Raw genomic sequence first — 27,395 nt, 5'->3', positions numbered from 1 at the left:
TGCCAGGGTTAAGGCTGTAGGGTTAGGGTTGAGGTTATATGGCTAGGGTTAAACGGTGTACCGGCAGTTTTAGAAAAGGTGGGAGAACTGGGAGAACTTGGTGGTGGCAATATACTGTTAATATCAGCATTCACTTTGAAGACCCAATGTTCCACCAGTGAATTTTAAAAGTAGTATTTTTGCTACTTTCACACTGATTTTATGAAGTGGCAAATCATCAAAAATAATGTACAGACCTAAGGATGTCCTGAATTGGCAAGTGATGTTATTGTGCATGGGAAGTTATACATAGGACGCCAGTGTCAGAATATGTCTGTCTGTCTGTCTGTCTGTGTCTGTTCTTGCATCATGGATTTGCTTTTAGGAGAAGAAGCTATATTATAGCTATCTTATATTATAGCTTCTTCTCCTATAAGCAAATCCATGATGCAGGGACATTATAGAATGAGGCCAACTTGGTGACAAAGTGGTGGAAGTGGAACATTGGATGTTCTAGTTAGTAGCTCCTAGTCTCTGGACCTACTGTATAGCTGTGACCTCTGTGCTTGTCACTTTAATTTTAGTCCCGTTTGTGGGCTGGGACCATAGGCTAGGACCCAATGGCTGGGACAGAGGTCTCCCCTTACATAATACAAAAACACATAGACTCTCTTATCAACTAAGATAACGTGTTGTAATAGTGGCAGCTGGGTCGCAGCTGACATTTGAAGGGCCTCGGTGCTCAGACTTACGTTTGCTCTGATGGGACACCAGACACATTAGGCCTCCCAACGTCTAGGCTAGAAGAGGCTTTTGGAGAGGACGAATGGGGGTGCCATTCAACGATAAATAGACCGAAGCCAATCGGATTCATACCAGTCAAAAGGAGGTATATACATGCAGGGCTGATACTGCTGCGATGGCAATGCGTGAGTTTAGAATGATAAGGTTCTATCTCCGTTTAGAATGATAAGGTTCTATCTCCGTTTAGAATGATAAGGTTCTATCTCCGTTTAGAATGAGAAGGTTCTATCTCCGTTTAGGGCAGTTCAGAGATATTGAGCGTCAACGTTTTTACATTCCTTTATGTTTGGTGAGATGGAACCTTTGTATTTTATGAATTATTACTAACTAAAACATTTCAACATTTTATATTGAAACAAAAATAACACCACACAGGCATTAATAAACACCTAAAGGATCAGATTATGTAAAAAAAACAACAACTCAATTTTGACAAAAACGGAGATCATAGAACCTTATAATTCTAACGTCACGCAATGGCTGAAAGAATGTCCCCAGAGGTGTCTGGACAAGGACAAGCCAAGCAGAACCAGAACCCTAGTCTACCCGACTTGGAGTCAGATTCGGACCCAGATGAGGACCATGGCACGGCCGTGGGGACGGGAGCTGCGGTGGGGTCTCTCCTGCGCGCCCAGGACCAGGTCATCCACAGCGGACACTTCATGGTGTCCTCCCCGCACAGCGACTGCGCCCCGCGGAGACGGAAGAGCGGAGCCACGGCGCTGCGATACGACTTCGACGTGACCAGGACCTGGTGCCAGACGTACACGTTCTACCCTGGGAGCCTGAGCATCGACCCGACGCTGAGCCGGCTGTTTGAGTGTATGTCACTGGCCTACAGGTACATCACGATTGCACTGTTTACTTGCGTGCGTAAAGTGTTAACACATGGTATCCGCGGTGTCTTGAAAAGTATTAAAAGTTGATAAATCAATTTTGGGAAAACCAAGACCCTTAATAAGTCTTAAAAAGTCTTCTCACGATTTTATGAGGTCTTGAATTTTGTAGGTATTTTTCTGAATTAGACTGTCCAAAGAGTTTGAGTCCTACAAACCTTTAGTAAAAGTTCGTGAATTTATTAGTTTTATTAAAAAACAAAGATGAACCGGAAATTCTGTTGTATGATAGTGGTCTAGTCTATTGCAAACTAAAACTGTTAAGATAAAGGTTCACTGATGTAAACGGTTACAGCTCGAAGTGGCGGTGAGGTCTGGAAAAATATTGACAAGGTCTTTAAAAAGTCTTAGAAAGGTATTGAAATTAACCTCAAGATTCCTGTATATACCCTGTAACATACCCATCGACCAATCTAACTTACCAAATAACATATATCCTACGTCTCTGACTGGGTCAAAGCACCCACTATGTCCCTTTCTCTATACTTTAAAATCTATTTTGTTTATTCCAGATAGGAATGGGGTGTTACACTGTGCTATTTGTGTGTGTGTGTGTGTGTGTGTGTGTGTGTGTGTGTGTGTGTGTGTGTGTGTGTGTGTGTGTGTGTGTGCGTGCGTGCGTGCGTGTGTGTGTGTGTGTGTGTGTGTGTGTGTGTGTGTGTGTGTGTGTGTGTGTGTGTGTGTGTGTGGGAGGGGGTGATTGTGAAATTGCTTTGAAAATCTTGACAGAAATATGGACTTTGGTTTGAGTTGGCAGCATTAATGAGGATTACAGTGTAACTAAGGGAAGGATCAGAGACAGTATCCTCACAGCCCCTGTGCCTTTTTATAACTGACACCTGATGAATGGACATATTCATATCCTATTCAACACTGAACATGTTGTCCCCCATGAATGATTGATGCGCATGAATTGGTGCACTCTCTAAGCAAATTGAGGCAATTAGTGTCACAAACTGCACAACAATGTCTTCAATGTGTGTCATCAACCCTTGGCATAGAGAAGTTTGGCACTATCTGTGTTTTACGATCTGATAGTTGCCCAATGAATAGAACAACACAATCTGAGCCAAGAAAAAGATTGCAGCCATAAAGCCTATCAAATGTATTTACAATCCATTCTGCGATAGACCTTACTTTAATTGTTGAAGTAAGGCTGAACAAAAAAAAATCTATTATAATGCCACGGATGTAGTATTTGTACCTGCACTTTCCCTCCAGACTTTCAGAATGTCAATTCATGCCATCTTATGATCTTGTACCATTAGTGTCTCTGTGCCCCAATGTCTACCAATGACAGTAAGTACTAAAACTGAGTTTTACAGAAGTTGCTACAATATCTGTTGATGAACATAGATTTTTCAACCTGTGTTAATAACTTTTCTAAGCCGGTTTTTGTTTCATACAAGATTTAAGACCTTTTTCTTATACATATTTATACAAATCTTATACCAGTTTTATACAATATGTTGTTGACAGTCTAGTAGGTGTGAGGCACCGTTTCTTAAGACAGTATTCTGCTTAGCAATCTTTGTCATGCTCAGGTTAGGTTAGTTAGTCATGTCCAGATGGGTTAGGTTAGTTAGTCATGCTCTAGATGGGTTAGGTTAGTTAGTCATGTCCAGATGGGTTAGGTTAGTTCAGCGTTTCCCAAACTGTGGGTCGCGACCCCCTAGTGGGGCGCGGGGGTACTGCAGGGGGGGCGCAGAAATAATGGGAGGGGAAAAAAATGCACACACAAGAGCTGTAAACAAACACTGCTTGCTTAAGGTTACCATCAGGGGTGTTGTGGGCGTTGGATGATAAAAATGAGAACCTGAATGGAGCGCAGGCCATAAACTGTAACAAAGAGGCAGCGAGGGGGCTCCATTCACGTCATTGACGCGCGCTCCATTCACGTCATTGACGCGCGCACTCCCTCCTCCAGCTATCTAGCAGCAACAACAACAATGGATAAGTTTATGAAAGAGCCGGAAGCTAAACGAAAAGCGAAGGAGCCCATGACAAACGTCCCAAAGCCAAAGTCAACAAAGTATGACGATACATACCTCTCCCTGGGCTTCACGTCTAATGTGGTCGGTGCGGAGGAACGACCACTGTGTGTCCTCTGTCTCAAAACTTTAGCGGCAGAAAGCATGAAGCCTAGCAAGTTGAAACGTCACTTGGAGACCACACACCCGACTGATGTGAAGAAGCCCCTCGATTTCTTCAAGAGAAAACTCCAAGAATACCGTGGTCAGCAGAGCCGTTTCGTTAAAACAGCATCTGTTACGTCTAATGCTCAACTTGCCTCCTACAAAGTGGCATATCGTATCACCCAGTCTAAAAAACCACACACCATCGCTGAGGAGTTAATACTCCCTGCTGCAATAGATATGGTTTCACATATGATAGACGAGGCAACAGCCCAAAAACTCAAAGCTATCCCCCTGTCAAACAACACTATTGCGAGACGCATCAATGACATCTCAGAAGACATGAAAGAGCAGCTTGTTGAGAAAATAAAAGACCAACGCTTTGCGCTCCAGGTAGACGAGGCCACAGATAGTAACAAGGACTGTCTGTTAATAGCGTATGTCAGATACATTGATGCGGAGGGTTTGAGCGAGGATTTGCTATTTTGCAACTATGTCCCAAACAGAGCAACAGCTGATGAACTGTTCAAAATCATAGACAAATACCTGAGTGAAGCCGATCTGAAATGGGAGGACTGTGTGGGGATATGCACCGACGGTGCCCAGGCCATGGCAGGAAAACGGGGAGGGCTCCAGACGCTCATCAAGCGCGTTGCACCGAAAGCAGTGTGGACTCACTGCATAATACACAGGGAGGCACTCGCGTCAAAGCAGCTGAGTCCAGAGTTGAATGACGTTTTGTCTCATGTTATCACCACCGTCAATTACATAAAAACAAGACCACTGAAAGCTCGCATTTTTTCCGCTTTGTGCGAGGAGATGGGCTCCGAGCACACAGCCGTGCTATTTCACAGCGAGTCGCGTTGGCTCTCTCGCGGAAAGGTGCTGTCCAGGGTGCTATCGCTGAAAGATGAGATCCGAATCTACTTGGAGGAGGAAGGGAACGAACTTGCCAGCAAGTTTAATGATGAAGACTTCCTCATGAAATTGGCCTACCTAAGCGACATGTTTGAGAAGCTCAATGAATTGAATCTACAGTTGCAGGGCAACAACACACACCTTCCACATCTGGCAGACAGGATACAATCTTTCACACGGAAACTGGACATGTGGGGCAGGAGACTTGAACAGGGGGACATCGACTCATTTGGGAATCTGAAGGCATTCATCGAGACCAATGAGCTGCAGAGCACAGTGGTTCCATGTATGAGAGAGCACATCTCAGCCCTGAAACAAAGCTTCCAGAAATACTTCTCTGTGGATGACAGTGCCAAATACGACTGGATTAGAGATCCATTTGTTGCACCACCACCTGCCATGTTCAGCACTGCGGAAGAGGAACAGTACATCGACATGACTTCAGAGTCAACCATGAGGCTGCAGTTCACATCCACGACTTTGGCTGGGTTTTGGATTGGAGTGGAGAAGGACTACCCTCTCATTGGACAGAAAGCTGTGGGAATACTGCTGCCTTTTGCAACATCGTACCTGTGTGAGATAGGCTTTTCTGCTGTTGCTGCTATCAAAAGCAAATACAGGTCGAAGTTGAACATTGAGAATGAACTGAGAGTGGCAGTCTCAAAACAACAACCCCGCTTTGAGAAGATTTGCAAGGCAAAGCAAGCACACACAAGTCATTGATCGTAATTGTGATAGAAATGTGAGGAGTAAGAATAGTGATGCAGTAGAAATTAGTTAATGTTGATATGTTGAATATTTCAGTGGCACAGGATCATTTGCCAAGCACTTATGTTCCTTTTCAAACCATAATAAAATATAAAACTATAGTTGGATATACTGTATGTGTCTTGTTATTATTAGAAGAGAAAATGTAATGTTTTTACAACTTTATACAATTAATTATATCAATCTAGGTGGGAACCGGGTTAGGGGGGGCTCGAAAATATTTCCAATTACCCAAGGGGGGCCTGATTGAAAAAGTTTGGGAACCACTGGGTTAGTTAGTCATGTCCAGATGGGTTAGGTTAGTTAGTCATGTCCAGATGGGTTAGGTTAGTTAGTCATGTCCAGATGGGTTAGGTTAGTTAGTCATGTTCCAGATGGGTTAGGTTAGTTAGTCATGTTCAGATGGGTTAGGTTAGTTAGTCATGTCCAGATGGGTTAGGTTAGTTAGTCAAGTCCAGATGGGTTAGGTTAGTTAGTCATGTCCAGATGGGTTAGGTTAGTTAGTCATGTCCAGATGGGTTAGGTTAGTTAGTCATGTCCAGATGGGTTAGGTTAGTTTGTCATGTTCCAGATGGGTTAGGTTAGTTAGTCATGTCCAGATGGGTTAGGTTAGTTAGTCATGTTCCAGATGGGTTAGGTTAGTTAGTCATGTTCAGATGGGTTAGGTTAGTTAGTCATGTCCAGATGGGTTAGGTTAGTTAGTCATGTCCAGATGGGTTAGGTTAGTTAGTCATGCTCTAGATGGGTTAGGTTAGTTAGTCATGTCCAGATGGGTTAGGTTAGTTAGTCATGTCCAGATGGGTTAGGTTAGTTAGTCATGTCCAGATGGTTTAGGTTAGTTAGTCATGTTCCAGATGGGTTAGGTTAGTTAGTCATGTCCAGATGGGTTAGGTTAGTTAGTCATGTTCCAGATGGGTTAGGTTAGTTAGTCATGTCCAGATGGGTTAGGGTTAGTTAGTCATGTCCAGATGGGTTAGGTTAGTTAGTCATGTTCCAGATGGGTTAGGTTAGTTAGTCATGTCCAGATGGTTTAGGTTAGTTAGTCATGTCCAGATGGGTTAGGTTAGTTAGTCATGTCCAGATGGGTTAGGTTAGTTAGTCATGTTCCAGATGGGTTAGGTTAGTTAGTCATGTCCAGATGGGTTAGGGTTAGTTAGTCATGTCCAGATGGGTTAGGTTAGTTAGTCATGTCCAGATGGGTTAGGTTAGTTAGTCATGTCCAGATGGGTTAGGTTAGTTAGTCATGTCCAGATGGGTTAGGTTAGTTAGTCATATCCAGATGGGTTAGGTTAGTTAGTCATGTCCAGATGGGTTAGGTTAGTTAGTCATGTCCAGATGGGTGAATGTCACGCTTGATTTACCCATCTGCTTCCAGCTGTCAGTTCACCCCTGGTTAATGTGCCGCCTCGGCTGTTTAGCTGAACGTGTGACACAGATTTCACTTGTGTATTTTGAAAGCACATCCAACCTCTTGGACATTATTCACCTGGCTTCCTAGCAACTCACTGAGCACTGGTCGCTAAGTGGACCCCTTCTACCACCTGATGTGCTGAATGACACTAGAAAGGCCGGGGGGAGAAAACAGCTTCACTGATGGATGAGGTTCTCTGATTGGGCCAAAATGTAAAAGTCAGCACGAGAAATCTAGTTCCAGTGTTCTAGTCCATTAGGCAGAGACCAGCACTCTCCCATGGCTTTTATTGTGCAAGATATGTAGAGAATATAGCTGCATATCTTAGATATGTAGAGAATATAGCTGCATATCTATATGTAGAGAATATAGCTGCATATCCTATCAAGATATGTAGAGAATATAGCTGCATATCTTATCCGTGATTAATGATTTTAACTCCATGCTTGTGATCTGTTTTTTGTAATTTTGCAAATGATTATCTCTGTCAATTGTAAACAGTAAACGGGAGGGATGTGAACTTTGCCCTAGGTTTCCATGACAATAACAAACAGCATTTAGTATCTTTGAACAAATACAGGTTGTTTTAGGTCGTGCGATAATAGGTAATTTAGCCTGTTTTTTATTTTAAAAATATTTCTTTTTTTTCCCAGTGGTAAAATTGTCTCCCCGAAGTGGAAGTCTTTCAAAGGCCTGCGGCTGCTTTGGCGGGACAAGATCCGTTTGAATAATGGCATCTGGAGAGCCTGGTTCATTCAGTGTGAGTTCTCCCTCCTCTGGTCCTCCTCTGGGTCCTCTCTCTCTCTGATTGGTCCTCTCTCTCTCTGACTGGTCCTCTCTCTCTCTGATTGGTCCTCTCTCTCTGACTGGTCCTCTCTCTCTCTGATTGGTCCTCTCTCTCTCTGACTGGTCCTCTCTCTCTCTGGTTGGTCCTCTCTCTCTCTGACTGGTCCTCTCTCTCTCTGATTGGTCCTCTCTCTCTCTGATTGGTCCTCTCTCTCTCTCTCTCTCTCTCTCTCTCTGATTGGTCCTCTCTCTCTGATTGGTCCTCTGTCTCTCTCTCTCTCTCTGATTGGTCCTCTCTCTCTCTGACTGGTCCTCTCTCTCTGACTGGTCCTCTCTCTCTGATTGGTCCTCTCTCTCTCTGATTGGTCTTCTCTCTCTCTGATTGGTCCTCTCTCTCTCTGACTGGTCCTCTCTCTCTCTGATTGGTCCTCTCTCTCTCTGACTGGTCCTCTCTCTCTCTCTCTGCTCCTCTCTCTCTGATTGGTCCTCTCTCTCTCTGATTGGTCCTCTCTCTCTCTGACTGGTCCTCTCTCTCTCTGATTGGTCCTCTCTCTCTCTGATTGGTCCTCTCTCTCTCTGGTCCTCTCTCTCTCTGATTGGTCCTCTCTCTCTCTCTGATTGGTCCTCTCTCTCTCTGACTGGTCCTCTCTCTCTCTCTGACTGGTCCTCTCTCTCTCTCTGATTGGTCCTCTCTCTCTCTGACTGGTCCTCTCTCTCTCTCTCTGATTGGTCCTCTCTCTCTCTGACTGGTCCTCTCTCTCTCTGACTGGTCCTCTCTCTCTCTGACTGGTCCTCTCTCTCTCTGATTGGTCCTCTCTCTCTCTGACTGGTCCTCTCTCTCTCTGACTGGTCCTCTCTCTCTCTGACTGGTCCTCTCTCTCTCTCTGACTGGTCCTCTCTCTCTCTCTGATTGGTCCTCTCTCTCTCTGACTGGTCCTCTCTCTCTCTCTGATTGGTCCTCTCTCTCTCTGACTGGTCCTCTCTCTCTCTGACTGGTCCTCTCTCTCTCTCTCTGACTGGTCCTCTCTCTCTCTGACTGGTCCTCTCTCTCTCTCTGATTGGTCCTCTCTCTCTCTCTGATTGGTCCTCTCTCTCTCTGACTGGTCCTCTCTCTCTCTCTGATTGGTCCTCTCTCTCTCTGACTGGTCCTCTCTCTCTGACTGATATGTCTTCTGATGCCACAGGGATGTTCAGCCTGATAACAAACAAGGAGAGCTTTGTCACACACAGAACAACCGATACAGCGCTTGCTACAGTCAGACAGAGGCAATAGTGACAAACTGTTTCACACTTGAGGGATTGCCCCCCCCCTACAAAACTGTGGATCCAATGCAGTTCTAAGATGATGTAGTGTACTTCTTTCTATGTCGCCACATACTCTACCAGAGATGTTGAGTGCGATTCCTTTAAAGTTACGCCAATCATGTTTGAAGCTTAATTACAACAGCAGTTTTGACAGCTTTACGGACCACAAAATAAATCCATAAAGATGATAACATCTTCCTCTGGAAGAAGGTTGCGGCTGCCTAAAACAGTAAAGGCCCGCCACAGGCTCAGTTTCTTCCCCTCAGCCGCCAGGCTACTAAATGACTCTGGCTTCCCCCTCCCCCCCGCCCCCAAGTCTGCTCAGGACTGAATATGCACTGGACCCATTGAAAAACTCTGCACTGCACTTAATATATATATCACTATTCAATGCACTGTTGTCTGTCCTGTGTTGTCCTGTTTTTTGTATTTGTTTTTGTTCATGTATGCATGTGAAAAAAGCATAAACGCACCTACTGTAACGCCAAAGCCAATTCCTATATGTGTATGCATAATGGCAATAAACGTTATCTGAATCTGAATCTGAATCTGAATCTGAATACATTAGTTTTGATTTCTTCTCTGTGGTTCAGATGTAGAGAAGAGGAAGAATCCGGTGTGTGGATTTGTAACTCCCCTGGAGGGCTCTGAGGCCGACGCTCACCGCAAACCTGAAGTGAGTGACCCTTGACCCCAAGGCCTTGTGAGGAACTACCGAGCGTTGCAGACAATCGTTTTTCTCTTGTCTGAAGCTCTGGAGAGCAGTTCTTCCTGATGATGATGTTTCTGTTTTTGTTCTCTGTCGCAAGGCTATTGTACTAGAAGGCAGCTACTGGAAGCGGAGGATTGAAGTAGTTATCAAAGAATACCACAAGTGGAGGATATACTACAAGAAGAGGGTGAGTCCTCATTTGGGTCATACATGAAACCCATCGCAGCCTCTATAACGCTGTCAGTACAATCTGTTTTCTTTTCATCACATTCCTACATTGCATTGTTACAAATGCATGTTTTTTCATGTTCTTTGTAGCTTCAGAAAAACAAAGATGGACTTTTGTCGATGCTACAGAAGGTAAGATTGACTTGCTCAAATGAATTCAACTTGACCCTCTCATTCTCATGTGCTTTGTTTTAGAGCAGGTCTTAAAACATGCATCTGTAGTCTGCCTGTGGATTTCCTCTCTGAAGCATTGTCACTATTACCTGGCTTCTAAACAACATTAGTGGACCCTAACTTAAGTAACGTAATGTAACCAGGTTAGACTAATTACATGTGAGAGCCCCTATAGTTAATTACATGTGAGAGCCCCTATAGTTAATTACATGTGAGAGCCCCTATAGTTAATTACATGTGAGAGCCCCTATAGTTAATTACATGTGAGAGCCCCTATAGTTAATTACATGTGAGAGCCCCTATAGTTAATTACATGTGACAGCCCCTATAGTTAATTACATGTGAGAGCCCCTATAGTTAATTACATGTGACAGCCCCTATAGTTAATTACATGTGAGAGCCCCTATAGTTAATTACATGTGAGAGCTCCTATAGTTAATTACATGTGAGAGCCCCTATAGTTAATTACATGTGATAGCCCCTATAGTTAATTACATGTGATAGCCCCTATAGTTAATTACATGTGAGAGCCCCTATAGTTAATTGGTTATAAACACAAATAGGCTGTGTCCAGTATATAAGAACTCACTGTTTGTGACATTAAACTAGCCTTGTTAAACTAGCCTAGCAGGCTGACTCTGGTTGGTCCACTTCCTGAGTGTGTGTGATATTGATGGGGGAGGTCGGTGAGCTAGTAGTGTTGTGTTTGCCTTTGTAGGTTAGGAGCTCACATTTGTTTAAGTCCTCCTGGCTGTTGTCTATTAATAGGACGTGTGCTGCGGTCAGTCAGAGTAGAAGAAAAAGAAGGAATCGAGAAAAATAGAAATGTGCAAAAAAGACTTGCGTCACAGGCCGAAATTTGTGAGCAAATGACTCACATTTTGATTGCCTTCGACTACAATGCCTCCAATCTCTGTCTCTGCTCTGCCTGCCGTTTCCCGAGGATGTGGCTCCAGACTTTAATGTCACTTAATCAAATCTGACCCACTTCCTTCCTGGGTAGCATTGTGGAGCAGGGGGGGCATTAAGTCTTTTTTTTTTTTTTTCTGGATTTGTGAATGTGAAAGTTTGATGTTGGGCATCACTCATGAACAAAAACAAATGAGTCACCTCGTGAGGAAAGGGTTAGGGAGAGGTGGGGGGGGAAGGTGGGGGGGAAGCACCTCCTTGATGACAGTACTCCCCTGAGCACATGTGTTCTCTAACCCAGTGGTTCTCAACCCTCTCCTCAGGGACCACCAGCCGCTCCACATATTTGATCTGTTCCACCACCAGCTCACCTGATTCAACTAATCAAGTCCAAAGCAATTATGGTTTGGACTTGATTAGTTGAATCAGGTGTGCTGGTGCTGGTGGTGGAACAGATCAAATATGTGGAGCGGCTGGTGGTCCCCGAGGAGAGGGTTGAGAACCACTGGCCTAACCCACTCTGTCTGCAGCAGCCATGCTCAGGTCTCACCTGCTCACCTTGCTTGTATCGCTCAACTCCTCAGCAGACAATGGTCCAGACCTGGTCCAGACCTGGTCCGTCCAGATGCACAGTAGGAGAACATGTCTGACACCTATCTGTAGTAACTGGGCCATCTTTGGTGTGAGTGTGGTTGTGTAGTATTGGGCAACAGCAGAGTCATACCTGGGCCACATTCACATTTCATGGCAAAGATATGTCTCAGGAAGAGCAGCCAGAGCCAGAGAGAGCACACTACTTCACTGGAGAATAGAAGGCTGCAAGCTCTCGTAACACTTGCTCAGATGTGTGACTGTCAAGGATAATGTTTGACTGCACGCAGGTCTCTCTTTAAAGCCCCAGCAGACTGTGTAAATGGCATTATAGGACTGGGGTTCAAAGTAGCACAAGCCGACTAACCTCACTTGAGGCCAAAGATCACCAAACAAGAGCTAAGCACCGCTGCTATCAGCTCAGGTCCCTCTGCTGTTCGTTCAGCTCTGTCATGGTGTTGTGTTGTGTTGTCTCAAGCATTGCTGTCAATTCCAGATAGTAACAGTGTCTGCCCTGCCTGCACTATGACTGACACCTCATGGCTTCTCAGCAGTTTTTTAGTAATCAATCAAGCTTAATATTAGTGATAATTTCATAGCGGAGGAGGAGGAAGGTATTCTAAAAAAGTGAAACCTAAAAAAGCTGTAGATGTGAATGTATCACGTTACCTAGTCGAATTAAAGGCTAGTAATATTTTTTTTTGCCGGAAGTGACAGAATAGGATATATTTCTTTTGTGACTCCTGAGATTGAGTGCATCTGTGGATGTTGGTCCCGTTTAGAGTGTGACTGCTAGAAATAGGTCAGGTACAAAAGACTGCTGCTTTCCTTGAAATGGAGAGACATCAAAATAAAGAAATGAATAAAAAAAAACATAATGGATTCAGGTAGGGGGCTAGTGTTTTTTGCACAATATTGCTAAACTGCTTTCTCAACTCATCACATACAGACACACACACACACACACACACACACACACGCACACACACACACACACACACACACACACACACACACACACACACGTGCGCACCCACCCCCCCACACACACACACACACACACACACACACACACACACACACACACACACACACACACACACACACACACACACACACACACACACACATTATACACACAAACACCAACTCACATCTAATTTCTGCCCACACACACAGCACACCTATCTCAGAGAATGAAAAAAAAACAGAAAGAAGAAAAGGGGTAGTCTCTGAGACGTAATCAAAAGCATTTCCGCCACAGTCTGGGCTTCCCTATATATGTGGCCCCTGATTTGTCAGTGGATCTTTAACAATAAGAGATGAGAGTGAACCACCAGATCTTAAGCACAGAAAGAAGAGGCTGGGTTTGGATCTACGTTTGCTGTGAGTGTTGGTCTATCTGCTTTATCTGATTCGTGGATGAGCTGTGTGCTGTGTGGTGTAAAAGTCTGGGGCTTCCACATACTGTGACTGAATGGCTCTCTTGAAAATGGACATGATGTGGGAGGCAAGTGTTCATGTATTGTACTGTCAATTCTATTGTTTTTGTTGCCTATGTTTGTAGGGCAGAAATTAGGAGTGTAGAACAAGTTCCTATTATGCATTGGTTTTCAAGTAAAGATCATTCAATCCTTCTTTTAAATGTAATTCATCGGACTGTAGACGACCATATATTGGCTTTCTTTAGACAGTGCTAGTCTGGAGCTTTCCAACCTTTTCCATCTAGACCTGACATCCACCTAGACCTGACATCCACCTAGATCTGACATCTCTCTAGATCTGACATCTCTCTAGATCTGACATCTCTCTAGACCTGACATCTCTCTAGATCTGACATCTCTCTAGACCTGACATCTCCCTACACCTGACATCTCTCTAGATCTGACATCTCTCTAGACCTGACATCTCTCTAGATCTGACATCTCTCTAGATCTGACATCTCTCTAGATCTGACATCTCCCTACACCTGACATCTCTCTAGATCTGACCTATCTGGTCTTCCTGCTTATCCCAACTGATCTTTTTCTCATCTCCTGTGGTGTTGTTGGTACAGAATCAGCTCCCTCTAGTGGGAGGGTGTGGGAGGGTCTGAGGGTGTGGTGGTGTCCTGATGTCTATAGCTCCTCATGTCCCCCCCCACTGTGCTCAGGGTCAGTTCTGCCGGGCCGAGCTGGAGAAATGGTCAAGTCACATGTACCAGGAGCCCGAGGCGATGCCGGAGGAGGCCCACATGTTTGATCTGGACTGCTTCCTTTCGGACATTTCCGACACCCTGTTCACCATGACCCAGAAGCCCTGCCCCTGGGCCACAGACCGCCACAACAGTAAGTCCCACAATGCATCTATGATCTCTCAAGCGTCTCACGACCTCATCTCAGTGTCTATAGAGGCGGCGCAGGAGGTAGAGCCGCCGTCTAATGATCGCAAGATCGGCGGTTTGAGCCCCGGCTGGCCACATGTCGAAGTGTCCTTGGGCAAGACACTGAACCCCAAATTGCTCCCAATGAGCGGGCAGGCGCCTTGCATGGTAGCTTGCCGCCATTGGTGTGTGAATGGGTGAATGAGAGGCTGTTGTAAAGTGCTTTGGATAAAGGCGCTATATAAGTGCAGTCCATTTACCATTTATAGAGGAATGCAAAGATCACAATACTCCATGAACCCCCTCACTCCTCCTGGCTCAGACGTGATATGTCGCGATATGTGACAGCAGCTGGTGAACTCGGGAGTCGCCAACCAATCAAAATGTTCTGACTTTTATTCAGGAAGATGTCAATCAATTTCAGCGTCGTTGAAAATCAATGACACACTTGGTAGTCAAGCCAAAACATTGCAATGCAATGGATTCAGTGAGTAATCCCAACTACTCTACTACACTAACTAGGTAGTAGTGGGGATTACTCACCGAATCCACTGCATTGCAATGTTTTGGCTTGACTAGCGAGTGTGTCATTGATTTTCAACAACGCTGAAATTGATTAACATTTTTCAGAATAAAAGTCTGAACGGTCCGTCGGTTGGCGACTTGTTCCACCAGCTGCTGTCACATATCATGTCAGAGCGAGGAGGAGGAGGAGGAGGAGGAGGGGGAGGGGGAGGAGGAGGAGGAGGGGTTCAGAGAATACTTGATCATGTGAGTCAATAACCCAGGAAAGAAACCGCCCCACAAATAAGGAACTTCAGAATGAACGACTTGAATGAATGAGGCTAAAGATGAACACCCTCCCACCCATCACAACACACACTCACACACACACACACACACACACACACACACACACACACATACACACACACACACACACATACACACACACACACACACACACAAATTGATGCGTGTGCACTGTGAAAGATGAACACCCTCCCACCCATCAAAACACACACACACACACACACATACACACATACACACAGATGCACACACACGTCCCTCCCTCCTGTATGTGATGTTGGTGTGTTGCCTCCTCAGTGTACACCAGCAACGCTGACATGATCCAGCCAGGCCTCACGCCGCTGCAGCCCAGCCTGGACGACTTCATGGACATCCCGGGTATGTCAGAGTGCTCCTCACCACCAGCTCTCCTGTTAGCGTCATCAGCACATACTAGCCAAGCCATGCTGCTTGGTTCTCTCCTTGATATGCCTATTTAACCAGCGTTTTTTGATGCTTCGTGTAGCATATTATACCAATAAAAATGCAATTTGCAATTTTCTTACCATAATAATATTATTATTATTATTATTATTAATAATAATAATAATAATAATAATAACTTGTATTTGTATAGCAGTTTTCCTGCAAAAGTTGCAGCTCAAAGTGTTTTAATCATTATATAATCATAATTTAATTATTTAGTCATTTAAAGGCAATATTAAAAAGATGGGTTTCGGTGGTTGGGAGGTTGCATCCCTAATGTAAACTGGCAGTGCATTCCACAATCTGGGTGCATAACACACAGTATTGACATAACAGAACAGAAACACTGACTAGAAAGGATAGTGGCGACAGGAGGTATCATAAACATAAAGACATGAGAGGGCTTCTGATAAGAAGTTATAAACGCTACCGTACTGCCGCTGGATAGAGCAGACTCACACTGTCATCTGTTGAAGACTTCCTCCATTGCATTCTAATGTGCTGACATTCTCTGACTATTGCTACACTGTATTCCTTTATAAATGTGATGCACCACAGCATGTAGCCTCAGCCACACATCCAGGTATGGAAGAGATAAGATTGATATTAGGATATGTCAAGTTGGCATGGCTATCATAATTAGGGTTCATTGTGCTGAGGTAACGAAAACACATGGTTGTTGTTGAGTCAGGGGTTCCTGTGTGTGTGTGTGTGTGTGTGTGTGTGTGTGTGTGTGTGTGTGTGTGTGTGTGTGTGTGTGGCCACTCAGAGGTGAGGAGGAGGTCAGTGGCTGGGTTGAGCTGAACTGTAGAATGGGGAAATGGAACCGGTAGTGGTTAACCACGGCCCTGGCTCTGGAACCACCGAGGGGAGAGAGGGTAGGAGGGAGGGTAGGGAGGGTAGGGAGGGTAGGGAGAGAGGGTAGGAGGGAGGGTAGGGAGAGAGGGTAGGAGGGAGGGTAGGGAGAGAGGGTAGGAGAGAGGGTAGGGAGAGAGGGTAGGGAGCTGCTCAACACGCTTTAGCCTCCTGGAATGCGTGTGTGGGTTGTCAGTGTGCGTGCGTGCGCGCATGTGTGTGTGTGTGTGTGTGTGTCTGTCTGTTGGTGTGTCTGTGTGTGGGGGAGGGGGGGAGGGGGGGAGTGGGCGCTTGTCCAGGTGGCATTGCCTTGGAACACAAATAGGTGTCCTCCATGTGACTCTATCACACCATGACGATGGGAACGAATTCCCAAATGACAACACGTCATTGGGCCCACTGTTCTCCCCTGTTATTGACAAGCATTGAGTCCGTGTTTGTATCCTGGTTTGTCTGCATTTCCTTAAGTAAAGATCCTTTTGTTTGGTACCGTTACCTACTTGTCTGCCTCCCTTTATCTGCACTGCATCTGGGTCTGCTTGCTATACATAATCATACAGCCAACACCCTGCCAACGTTTAAACAGGCCCTCAAAACCCACCTCTTCAATCTCGCCTTCACCAGTTAACCCTCTCCCCCTCCCCTTCCCATGTGTCCCCAGCACTACCTTCATTAGGCCCCTATTCTTTCCTTTATTTCTTTTTGGTGTCTTTTTATTATTACTACTCGATCTTTTCAGTTTGTAAAGCGTCTTTGAGTGTCTAGAAAAGCGCTATATAAGTCTAATGTATTATAATAATAATTATAATAATAATACTAATAATTATAATAATAATTAAGTACATACTCTTTCTTGAAATAGAGCCTCTCCTAGTATTTAAATGCTTGCACATATTCCTTTGCGTGTGTTTTGTGAATCTTAAACTTGTACTTCTTAGACATATTGCATTCAGCAGGGACGGACATTCATTTGAAATTGTTTAAAGCTTTGAAAACATTTTCTGATACCCTGAAATTACTTTTCCTTTCCGCTGCCTTTTCTGTGCAAAACATTTTCAGAATGTTGTAATCATGGAGGTGGGGGTTGAAGTGACATAATTGACGAAGAAGAATTGTATTTGGATTTCTACTGAAGGGTTATTCTGCATGGAAAGCTTTTCATGTGAGATGGAAATGTTTTTCCCCTCCAGTTGGTACGGTGTCTCTCTTCCTTGCCAACTTGGCACTCTGGTTTATGGCTGCGTGGCCTGTCTCCCTCAGACTCCTCTCCCTCAGACTCCTCTCCCTCTCAGACTCCTCTCCCTCTCAGACTCCTCTCCCTCTCTCTCTCCCTCAGACTCCTCTCCCTCAGACTCCTCTCCCTCTCTCTCTCCCTCCCTCCCTCTGTCTCTGTCTCTCCCTCTCCCTCTCTCTGTCTCTCTCTCCCTCTCTCTGTCTCTCTCTCTCTCTGTCCCCCTTCCTCTCCTCTCCTCCCCTCCCCACTCCTCTCATCTCCTCCCCTCTCCTCTCCTCTCCTCCCCTCCCTTGAATGAATGAATGAATGAATGGTCTTTATTGTAAAAAAAAAACTTTAAAAAAACACTTTAAAAAAACACAAGAAGGGAAGGAGCTGGTTTACATAAATAAAGGCTATGTACACTATCCACTATACTATACTGTACAGATAGACGACTAGGGTTGTCATATTGCACATAGTGTTATTGCACATTTATTTAAAGTGTCGCAGTTTGCAGGCTTGAAATGTACATATTTGTGCCTCAGCACTACACCTGATTTTTTCAGTCCAGCAGCTGCCATCAATCCGTCCAGACTGTCCAGGGCCCAGAACCTAGGTCTTTGCTGTGTTCAGGGCCTGGACGGCCCTGGGGTAGAAGCTGTCCTTCAGTCTGTTTGTCCTTGCGGCCATGGTCCTGAACCGCCTTTTCGAGGGCAGCCGGGTAAAGTGTTCGTACCCAGGGTGGGTTGGGTCCCTGGAGATCTTGGAGGCCTTCCTGAGACAGCGTGTGTTGTACAGCTCTTCCAGAGCTTTTCCAGCTCTTCTCCCTTCTCCTCTCATCTCCTTTAAAAGTTTATGTCTGCGTAGCCTGGCAGAGGCAGACGTGTGTGACTCTGGTTTATGGAGGCGTGGCCTGGCAGAGGCAGACGTGTGTGACTCTGGTTTATGGAGGCGTGGCCTGGCAGAGGCAGACATGTGTGACGGCAGCTGGTTGAAAGTCGGCAACCAATTAAATTGTTCTCACTTTTATTCAGAAAAATGTAAATGAATTTCAACGTTGTTGAAAATCAATGACACACGCCAAAATATTGCAATGCACTAACTAGGTAGTAGTGGGGTTTACTCATCGAATCCATAAAAAAATAATTAATAATAATTAATAATAATAATTTATATATATATAATAATAAAAGTCAACACATGGTCGGATCATCACGCTGGACTCTTGATGCCGATCTGAAGGATTTCAAGGTATCATCACTCCACAATAAGAACATGCATATTTCCTTAGTAAGAATTGGCATGGACATATAATAATAATAATAATAATAATAATAATAATAATAATAATAATAATAATAATACATTAGACTTATATAGCGCTTTTCTAGACACTCAAAGATGCTTTACAAACTGAAAAGATTGAGTAGTAATAATAAAAAGACACAAAAGGTTAAGGTAGTGCTGGGGACACATGGGAAGGGGAGGGGGAGAGGGTTAACTGGTGAAGGCGAGCTTGAGGGCGAGCTTGAGGGCCTGTTTAAATGTTGGCAAGGTGTTGGCCTGTCTGATGTGGTTGGGGAGGGCGTTCCAGAGGGACGGGGCTGCGGCTGAAAAGGCCCTATCACCCCAGGTCCCTATCACCCCATGTCCGGAGCTTGTCATACATAGACATAACTGAGTGGGACATTCCCATTCCAACATTCATCATTCGAAACTGATACAGGACTTAATTCGTAGTCTGCAGATGTTTATGCACAATAAGACTTGATTAAATGTTTAAAAGAGTGAACTTTGGACACTTTACACATTTTGAGGATCTTGCTGAACTTGGAAAACGACATGTGTTCTCCTTCCTTTTCTATAGACCTTCCTTGTTGTTCTCTTTACCCTAAACTGAAACGAAACCCTAAAAACGCTCCGTCTTGTATTGATATTGAACTTCAAATAAAATGAGCAAACCATTAAAAAAATTTAAAATCTTTGATCTGTCAATTCGGTTGTTAAGTCGTGACGTGTTTTTCCGGGTCCAAAGTTGGCTGAATCGCTTCTTCAAAATGCCTCAGTAATAATAATAATTCATTATATTTGTAAAGCGCTTTTCCGAGGCTCAAAGACGCTGACAATATGGGGCAAACGGGAAAGTGCCGTGTCCCTTGTTGTATGAATAGATCCCAGTCTAAAAAACGATTGAACTGTCATTCTACCGCTGTAGTACACTGGTGCGGGGAAATTCTGGTTTGGACCCGGAAATTGCTAAACGTCACGTTTGACGTCAGACTTAACAACCGAATAAGGCTGGGGTGTGGTCTGACCTGTGACATATTGTACATTGTGTGAAACCCAGTAGGACAGGGTATCATCTCCTCCGATCCTTCCACACTGTGTAGGTTGATGATTGTCTTGTTTTATGTCCTAGATATCTTTATGAGCTATCATCGGGGGCAGCCGTTGGAGCAGGATGGTTATGCTGACTGCGGCTACTTTGAGAGCTCGTCCAGCGAGACCTTCCCCTCCGTGCCCACCTCTGTGGTCACTCCTCAGCTGCACATCAACACCCAACTAGCTCAGGTACTGAACCTTTTCATCGTTTGTCACCATGGCAGATCCCTGATATTACATTGTTTGGCGGTAAAGATCAGAATGAATGTTGGTGACGGTCGGTCAATCCCTTCATCTCTCTTGCAGCCTAGCCTCTCATCTGACAGCCTGCCTCCGCCCGCCTCCTCCGGCGCCCTGTCAGCCCCGGCCTACCACAGGCAACCCCTGACCTCCGACATGACCTTCAACCACAGCGACGTGGCCCCCGGACCCAAGTTCAAAGGTCAACAGGACTATAGCGAGTTCCATACTCCCGGCATGCCCTACGGACATCAGCCTTACCCTGGTACTGCGGTCTCCATGGCGACTACAAACATACATGTCTCCCCAGACAGCCATTTTTTATATCCGCCTCCGTGTCACAAGTACGGTTACCACGCCAACCCGACCAGCGCCGTGACCTCCACCGTCATCACCCACACGGCCTCCACGATGGGGGCGCTGGGACCGGACCCCCAGACCCACAGTTACCCCACGACGGGAGACATGTACCCCCCGACCCCCTGCCTCTCTCAGGGATACCCCTCTATGGCGACGGCCCCGGCCCACCCTGCTCTGCCGCCTCTCAGCACGGCCCACTGCTTCTCCAGCCCCCAGCAGGGCGGCGTGGCGGGCGGCCGGGGGAAACACAAGCAGAAGACGGCGGGGGGGAGGACGGTGGCCCCCCACATGGCTGCTCTGTCTGCCCCCCCTCCTCAGACCAGCTGTCTGGCTAAGCTGCTGTCCACCAGCACCCAAGAACGTGAGTATAATGTGACACGTTCTAATGCTTCGGTCCTCGTATCGGCAACCAATCGAAACGTTCCGACTTTTGTTTTGAAACACGGAAACTACGTTTCAACGTTGTTCAGAATCGTAACACAAACTCGCTAGTCAAGACAAAATACTGCAACAACGCATGGATTGGGTGAGTAATCCCCCACTGCTACCTAGTTAACTAGAACACTACTTTACATTGTTAGCAGGCTCACAAAACAAGCTGTGTTAGTTGACTAGCGACGTGTCGTTGATTTTCAACAACATGGAAATGTATTCCCATTTTTCGAAAGAAAAGTCAGATAATTCCATTGGATCCCGATATGAGGACCAAAGCATTAGAACGTGTCACATATCCTCACTCTACTTTCTCATCTTCATCAACAATACCTTAACTTGTCTGTTGACACCTCACCAAATCTGTATGCTTAATAATTCGGTTGTTAAGTCGTGACGTGTTTCCGGGTCCAACGTTGGTTGAGGCGCTCTCTTCGAAATGCCTCAGTAATAATAATAATTCATTATATTTATATAGTGCTTTTCCGAGGCTCAAAGACGCTGACAATGGGAAAACGGGAAAGTGCTGTGTCCCTTGTTGTATGAATAGATCCCAGTCTAAAAAACGATTGAACTGTCATTCTACCGCTGTAGTACACTGGTACTCTGGTGGAGGGAATTTCTGGTTTGGACCCGGAAATTGCTAAACGTCACGTTTGACGTCAGACTTAACAACCGAATAGGCAGCAGAGTTAACTTTGGACTGTTTTGTTTTGAAGGCAAACCAACACTGGGATTTGATGCAACTCTAGTGAGAGCCAAAGGCCAGAGGTCAACCTCCCCCAACTCTGCAGTAAGCCTGACATCTAAAGTGTCACCACAGCATTGTAGTTTAATTATTAACGCTTAAGTTAAGGCACAGTTTTCCTACATTTTCCACCCTTGTAAATATGAGTGTGCTTAACACAGTGAGTTTCATATACAATAAATAATTCAAACCTATTAACTGCATCTAACATATGGTGTAATTCAATGAAAGCTGATAATAATTAGTCATATGTTATTTCAACTTGTTTTTTCAACATACTTCTAATGAATCTTCAGTTATGTCTGACATACTGTGTGTACAATCATTCAATCCTCTCAGGAGATACAGTAACAGTTCTAGTGTTAAGTGGAGCGTTGTGTTGTGTTGCTGTTAGCAGTCAGGCAGCAGCAGCATGCGTAGTGGAGGGGCCACAGCGCAGATGCAGCCAGGGTCTCCCTGGTCCTCGGGGGTCCCCCTCCTCACCCCGCTGCACTGCCACACCTCCACCCTGGGGAAGCCTGGGCCCCACACCAGCACGGCACGAGGCTCTTCAATCTCTACCCTGCTCGCCCAGGGCACCATACACACCAACACACCCCTCCTCATCCCCAAGACAGAGAAGCTCTCCCCAGTACAGATATACGGCACTGAGAGAAACAGCTTAACAGGTACTAGCTGGATTCCATTACTCTGGATGTCTCTAATGGACAGACATAGCTGCATGACTCATAGGTCCAGATGTGATTAGCGATATTAAATGCGACAGGGTCTGGTGAAAAAGTCCCCGAGTAGGGCAAGGACATTTTTCATTTCTTTCCAGGTTATGAATGTGCAGATTGTAAGCTTTCAAGTGATGTGTCATACTTTAGACTCTGAAGTTGAAGAAGATATGCTTATTTGAATGTTGGTACAAACCAAATACCAGAGAAACTCGCTCGGAATCAACACAGACACGGTTGCTACCGTCGCGTTGGCAGCTAGCTAGCAGCTAAGAAGGAACATCATGAACAACATCGCTATGAACAACATGCTGATAGAACATCAACATGCTGAAAACACATAACTATACATGATCACATAGTCCTTGCTTTTGAACACGTCCTCAAAACGTAAGTTTGTTTACAATCCATGTGTCACTTACCCAGTAGCCTACGAAGCAGGACAGCAGATGATGAATCCAATTCACAAATTATACCATATTGACCCGAATATAAGACGACCCTGATTATAAGACGACCCCCCTTTTTCACGACTTTTTTTGAAATATATATATTTATATATAGAAAGAAAATCATTTTATTTGTATTCACATTTCATAAAACATATTTTGGTTAATGTTTTATATAAAAATTAAACAGAATAAAAACATTGAATAAAAATGGCTGTAGGCTGTAACATCGTTTGGTAAAAATTAATGTTTTCAATATCGGCATACATTCATTACGTTTTTCGATGACGTATTGACACACCCTCCTGTCAATCTCCTGGAAGGGGCCGCTTTGCGGACCACGATATGCCTTTCTCTGGCTATGAGCATTTTTCAGCCAATCTTTTTGACCTCGCCATTTTTCAGCCAATCTTTTTGACCTCACCATCTTCTAACGTTACACTCTGTAACATCATATTTTTTTGCTGCTCTACAGTTATTTGAAGCCTCTGCTTCATTGATCACCATGATCTTAAAGATGCCATCGTAACTCCGCCTCTGCTGTTTATTAACTTTTGAGACACTTTAGAGCCACTTTATTCGAGCTGGTCCGAGTGTCTCTCCATCTCTTCAGGCACCTGTCACTGGGGTGTGTGTGAGAGGGAGCGGGAGACGCACGGTGGGTCGCGTGGGGAACAGTCTTTTGGCGCCATACGTTGTTGTGAATTAATATTGACGTGTAAAAGTCTAGGGCGCGAATATAAGACGATGCGACTTTTTCAGACTTTTTTCCGGGGAAAAAAACCTGTCTTATATTTGGGTAAATACGGTAAGTATTTAGTGATCCTAAAACTGCTGTTTGTTATATTGAATGGGCTCAGCACTCACGGAAAACACTTTTTTTTAAAGAAGCTTTTTGGTCATTTGCGCGACTTGAGAATCGCCTACATGCGGAACTTTTCACCAGACCGTGTCACAAATGATACTGTAACATGCTCGTCATGGACATCTCTTTTGTCTCTCAATTTTAATTTATCTTGATGTATGGTCTCAGATGAAAGAAAAAAAAAACGATCTCTATCTTAACAATCCATCACCTCATGAGATGTTTGACAGTTATAGTTTACCCTGCTGTGTTTTCAGTTTTTTCAGGAAACTCAGGACAAACATCCCCAACTAATCTTCTAGAGAAAGCGTCCAATCCTGAGTCCCCACACTCCTTACCTGGACACGGCAAGATGGAGTCCAACAAGGTACAACCACTCTGCATTTTTACAATAATAATAATATAATAATAATAATAATAACATATAGCTAAAGGAAATTGTTGTCGACAATAATGATTAACAACAAAAGGAAGTCCTTCTAAGATCATAATTTATTTATCTCCCAAAGCCCAATTCAAGGACTAGATCATTAGCAGGTGTCCTACTTTTTTTTCCCCTCTGCAGTCCACTGCAGAATAAGCGAGATACATGGTTTCTGTGTTGACCCAGCAGTGGAATCTCAGTGTGTTAGTGTGTTTCTGTGTTGACCCAGCAGTGGAATCTCAGTGTGTTAGTGTGTTTCTGTGTTGACCCAGCAGTGTGTCTCAGTGTGTTAGTGTGTTTCTGTGTTGACCCAGCAGTGGGATCTCAGTGTGTTAGTGTGTTTCTGTGTGTTAGTGTGTTTCTGTGTGTTAGTGTGTTTCTGAGTTGAGTGTTTGTTGCAGACGGAGACCAGGAGGATAACTCACATCTCTGCTGAGCAGAAGAGGCGTTTCAACATCAAGATGGGATTTGACACATTACACAGTCTGGTGACAACGCTGAACTCTCAGCCAAGTGTAAAGGTACTGCAGCTGAAACTCACAGCTCAACCTCAAGCACTGCTCAAGGCATAGTCGTGAGCTTAGAATGATAAGGTTCTATCTCCGTTTAGGGCAGTTCAGAGATATTGAGCGTCAAAGTTTTTACATTCCATTATGTTTTGTGAGATGGAACCTTTGTATTTGATTAATTACTAACTCAAAAATTACATTCCATTATGTTTTATGAGATGGAACCTTTGTATTTTATTAATTACTAACTCAAAAATGTCAACATTAAAAAAAATAACACCACACAGGCATTAATAAACACCTAATGGGTCAGATTATGTAAAAAACTCAATTTTGACAAAAATTGAGATAGAACCTTATAATTCTAACGTCACGTAGTGGTGCTGTAGATAGGAAACTGTAATGAGTAGTATCGATTATTCAACCCAAATCATCTAAATTACGTCATTAGCCACGTATTCATTGTGACAGCAGGTGGTGAAACTTGGAACAAGTCGCCAACCAATCAAAATGTTCTGACTTTTATTCAGAGAAATTTGAATACATTTCAATGTTGTTGAAAGTCAACGACACGCTTGCTAGTCAAGCCAAAAAATTGCAATGAAATGGATTCAGTGAGTAATCCCCACTACTCTACACTAACTAGGGTAGTAGTGGGGATTACTCACCGAATCCATTGCATGGCAATATTTTGGCTTGACTGGCGACTGTGTCGTTGATTTTCAACAACATTGAAATGTATTCAAAATGTCTCCGTAATAAACGTTTTAACGGTCCGTCGGTTGCCGACTTGTTTTCCGGTTTCACCAGCTGCTGTCACGATTAGGTGTAAGAATGGATGACGTTTAGAACACCTCTTGTCATATGAAATCCCAAACACCTGCCATGTGATGTATCTAGGGAACATTGCTGATGTTGTAATGAGAGAAGACGTCTACCTGACTAAAGTTTTACTTGCAGCAAGTAAAAAAGCTGTTACCAGAAACTGGCTTAATATTAACCCCCCAGAACAGGAACAATGGCAGGAAATTGTCCAAGACATTTTTGTTATGGAAAGGATGACATACCTTTTGAGACTCAAAATCAATATATTTGAAAAATACTGTGAAAAATTGAACATTTCTATGAAACGTGACACCTCCTAACTTAATACTCGTTCAAAATATATGACCAGTAACATGTTGATTGAAACACCTCCGGACTTCATATATGATAAATAATAATGATATGATGTTCTGTCCATGTCTATGCTGAAACCCAATAAAAACTAAAGTAATTAAAAAAAAGAACACCTCCTGTCCTCTGCCACAGATCAGCAAGGCGACCACGTTACATAAGACAGCAGAGTACATCAGCAAGATGCAGCAGGAGAGGTCCCAGCTGCACGAGGAGGCCCAGAGGCTCCGGGACGACATCCTGCTGCTCAACTCCGCCATCAAGTAAGAACTCCATGAGTGTGTGTGGGTGTGTGTGTGTGGGTGTGTGTGGGTGTGTGTGTGTGTGTGTGTGTGTGTGTGTGTGGGTGTGTGTGTGTGTGTGTGTGTGGGTGTGTGTGGGTGTGTGTGGGCGTGTGTGGGCGTGTGTGTGTGTGTGTGGGTGTGTGTGTGTGTGTGTGTGTGTGTGTGTGTGTGTGTGTGGGTGTGTGTGTGTGTGTGTGTGTGTGTGTGTGGGTGTGCGTGTGTGTGTGTGTGTGTGTGTGTGGGTGTGGGTGTGGGTGTGGGTGTGTATGTGTGTGGGTGTGGGTGTGGGAGTGTGTCTGTGTCTGTGTGTGTGTGTGCGTGCGTGTTTATGATCATTACCAATTCTTTACCAAGTAAGACTTGACAAAGGCTTCTGGCCCAAACTGTTGTCAATAAATAAATCTTCACTTTTTGCATCTGGAACGAGAGTGTTCTAGAGGCTTCTACTGTATCCTTTAGTATTCTGCTCCGTCGCCAGTTTTGTGCGGTGTGCGTTCTCTTCTTTTTCAATGTTCATGACCCATTCTCTCCCTCTCTCTCTCTCTCCCTATGCAGCGTGTGCCAACAGCAGCTGCCCGCCACCGGCGTGCCCATCACCCGCCAGCGCTTCGACCACATGAGGGAGAAGTTCAGAGACTACGTCCGGACGCAGACCCTACAGAACTGGAAGTTCTGGATCGTATCCTTCTCCTCTCTGATCTCCTCTCTTATTTCCTCTCTTATCTCTGCTCACTGGGGATGGTTGGAAGAAGCTTGATGATGGGGCGGCTGTGGCGCAGGAGGTAGAGCTGCCGTCTAATGATCGCATGGTCGGCAGATCGGCGGTTCGAGCCCCGGCTGGCCACATGTCGAAGTGTCCTTGGGCAAGACACTGAACCCCAAATTGCTCCCAGTGAGTGGGCCGGTCGGCGCCTTGCATGGCAGCTTGGCCGCCATTGGTGTGTGAATGTGTGTGTGAACGGGTGAATGAGAGGCCGTTGTAAAGCGCTTTGGATAAAGGCGCTATGTAAGTGCAGTCCGTTTACCATTGAAGAGGTGGGGCTTCACATTTGAAGAGTCAATCAAGAAGTAAAGATATGGATGTTTTGTTCCCTGGTGTGTTGTCAGAAGTACTGTGCTTTCCTAAACACCAGCTCAGTTCAGCATCATCATAGAGCCCCTGTTTGAGTCCTATAACGGGATGGTGTCCACGGCCAGTGTGGAGGACCTCTGCCGCACCACCCTGTCCTGGCTGGACCAGCACTGCTCCCTCCCCGCCCTCAGACCCAGTGAGTCCCCCGGCCCGGTCCATCACTTCATCACTTCATCATTTACATTTTTACATGTTTGGCATTTAGCAGACGCCTTATTCCAAAGCGACTTACAATCGATACATTTGACTAAGCAAGTGAATCATCAATCCACCAGTCGTAGCAGGAAGAGTCATCTAGCTCAGGCCAGGGGCCATTGGCAGTCTCAGTGATAGTGTCTGTGTGATAGA

The 27,395-nt window shown here is 44.8% G+C and overlaps 1 protein-coding gene across 2 annotated transcripts in view; it reads left to right on the top strand.

The window, feature by feature from the left end:
* Positions 1 to 689: 689 nt before the first annotated feature.
* mlxipl (MLX interacting protein like) overlaps positions 690 to 27,395 on the top strand; it is a 27,490-nt gene continuing 784 nt past the window's right edge. The window contains exons 1-16 of one of the 2 annotated variants that reach the window (XM_080549906.1): positions 690 to 1,624; positions 7,565 to 7,671; positions 9,596 to 9,678; positions 9,812 to 9,901; positions 10,033 to 10,074; positions 13,769 to 13,943; positions 15,089 to 15,169; positions 19,747 to 19,898; positions 20,016 to 20,670; positions 21,461 to 21,534; positions 21,887 to 22,157; positions 23,780 to 23,889; positions 24,348 to 24,467; positions 25,767 to 25,894; positions 26,471 to 26,594; positions 27,054 to 27,183. In XM_080549906.1, the coding sequence (XP_080406032.1) occupies positions 1,260 to 1,624; positions 7,565 to 7,671; positions 9,596 to 9,678; positions 9,812 to 9,901; positions 10,033 to 10,074; positions 13,769 to 13,943; positions 15,089 to 15,169; positions 19,747 to 19,898; positions 20,016 to 20,670; positions 21,461 to 21,534; positions 21,887 to 22,157; positions 23,780 to 23,889; positions 24,348 to 24,467; positions 25,767 to 25,894; positions 26,471 to 26,594; positions 27,054 to 27,183 (2,707 nt within the window). In that variant the 5' untranslated portion in view covers positions 690 to 1,259. Of the gene's footprint in view, positions 1,625 to 7,564; positions 7,672 to 9,595; positions 9,679 to 9,811; positions 9,902 to 10,032; positions 10,075 to 13,768; positions 13,944 to 15,088; positions 15,170 to 19,746; positions 19,899 to 20,015; positions 20,671 to 21,460; positions 21,535 to 21,883; positions 22,158 to 23,779; positions 23,890 to 24,347; positions 24,468 to 25,766; positions 25,895 to 26,470; positions 26,595 to 27,053; positions 27,184 to 27,395 lie in introns of both variants that reach the window. The other variant, XM_080549905.1, reaches the window with a different exon arrangement.

This window comes from Nansenia antarctica (genome assembly GCF_963989245.1).
Source record: "Nansenia antarctica genome assembly, chromosome: 20".
NCBI classification, from domain to species: domain Eukaryota; kingdom Metazoa; phylum Chordata; class Actinopteri; order Argentiniformes; family Microstomatidae; genus Nansenia; species Nansenia antarctica.
This window is presented reverse-complemented; position numbering and strand designations above follow the sequence as displayed.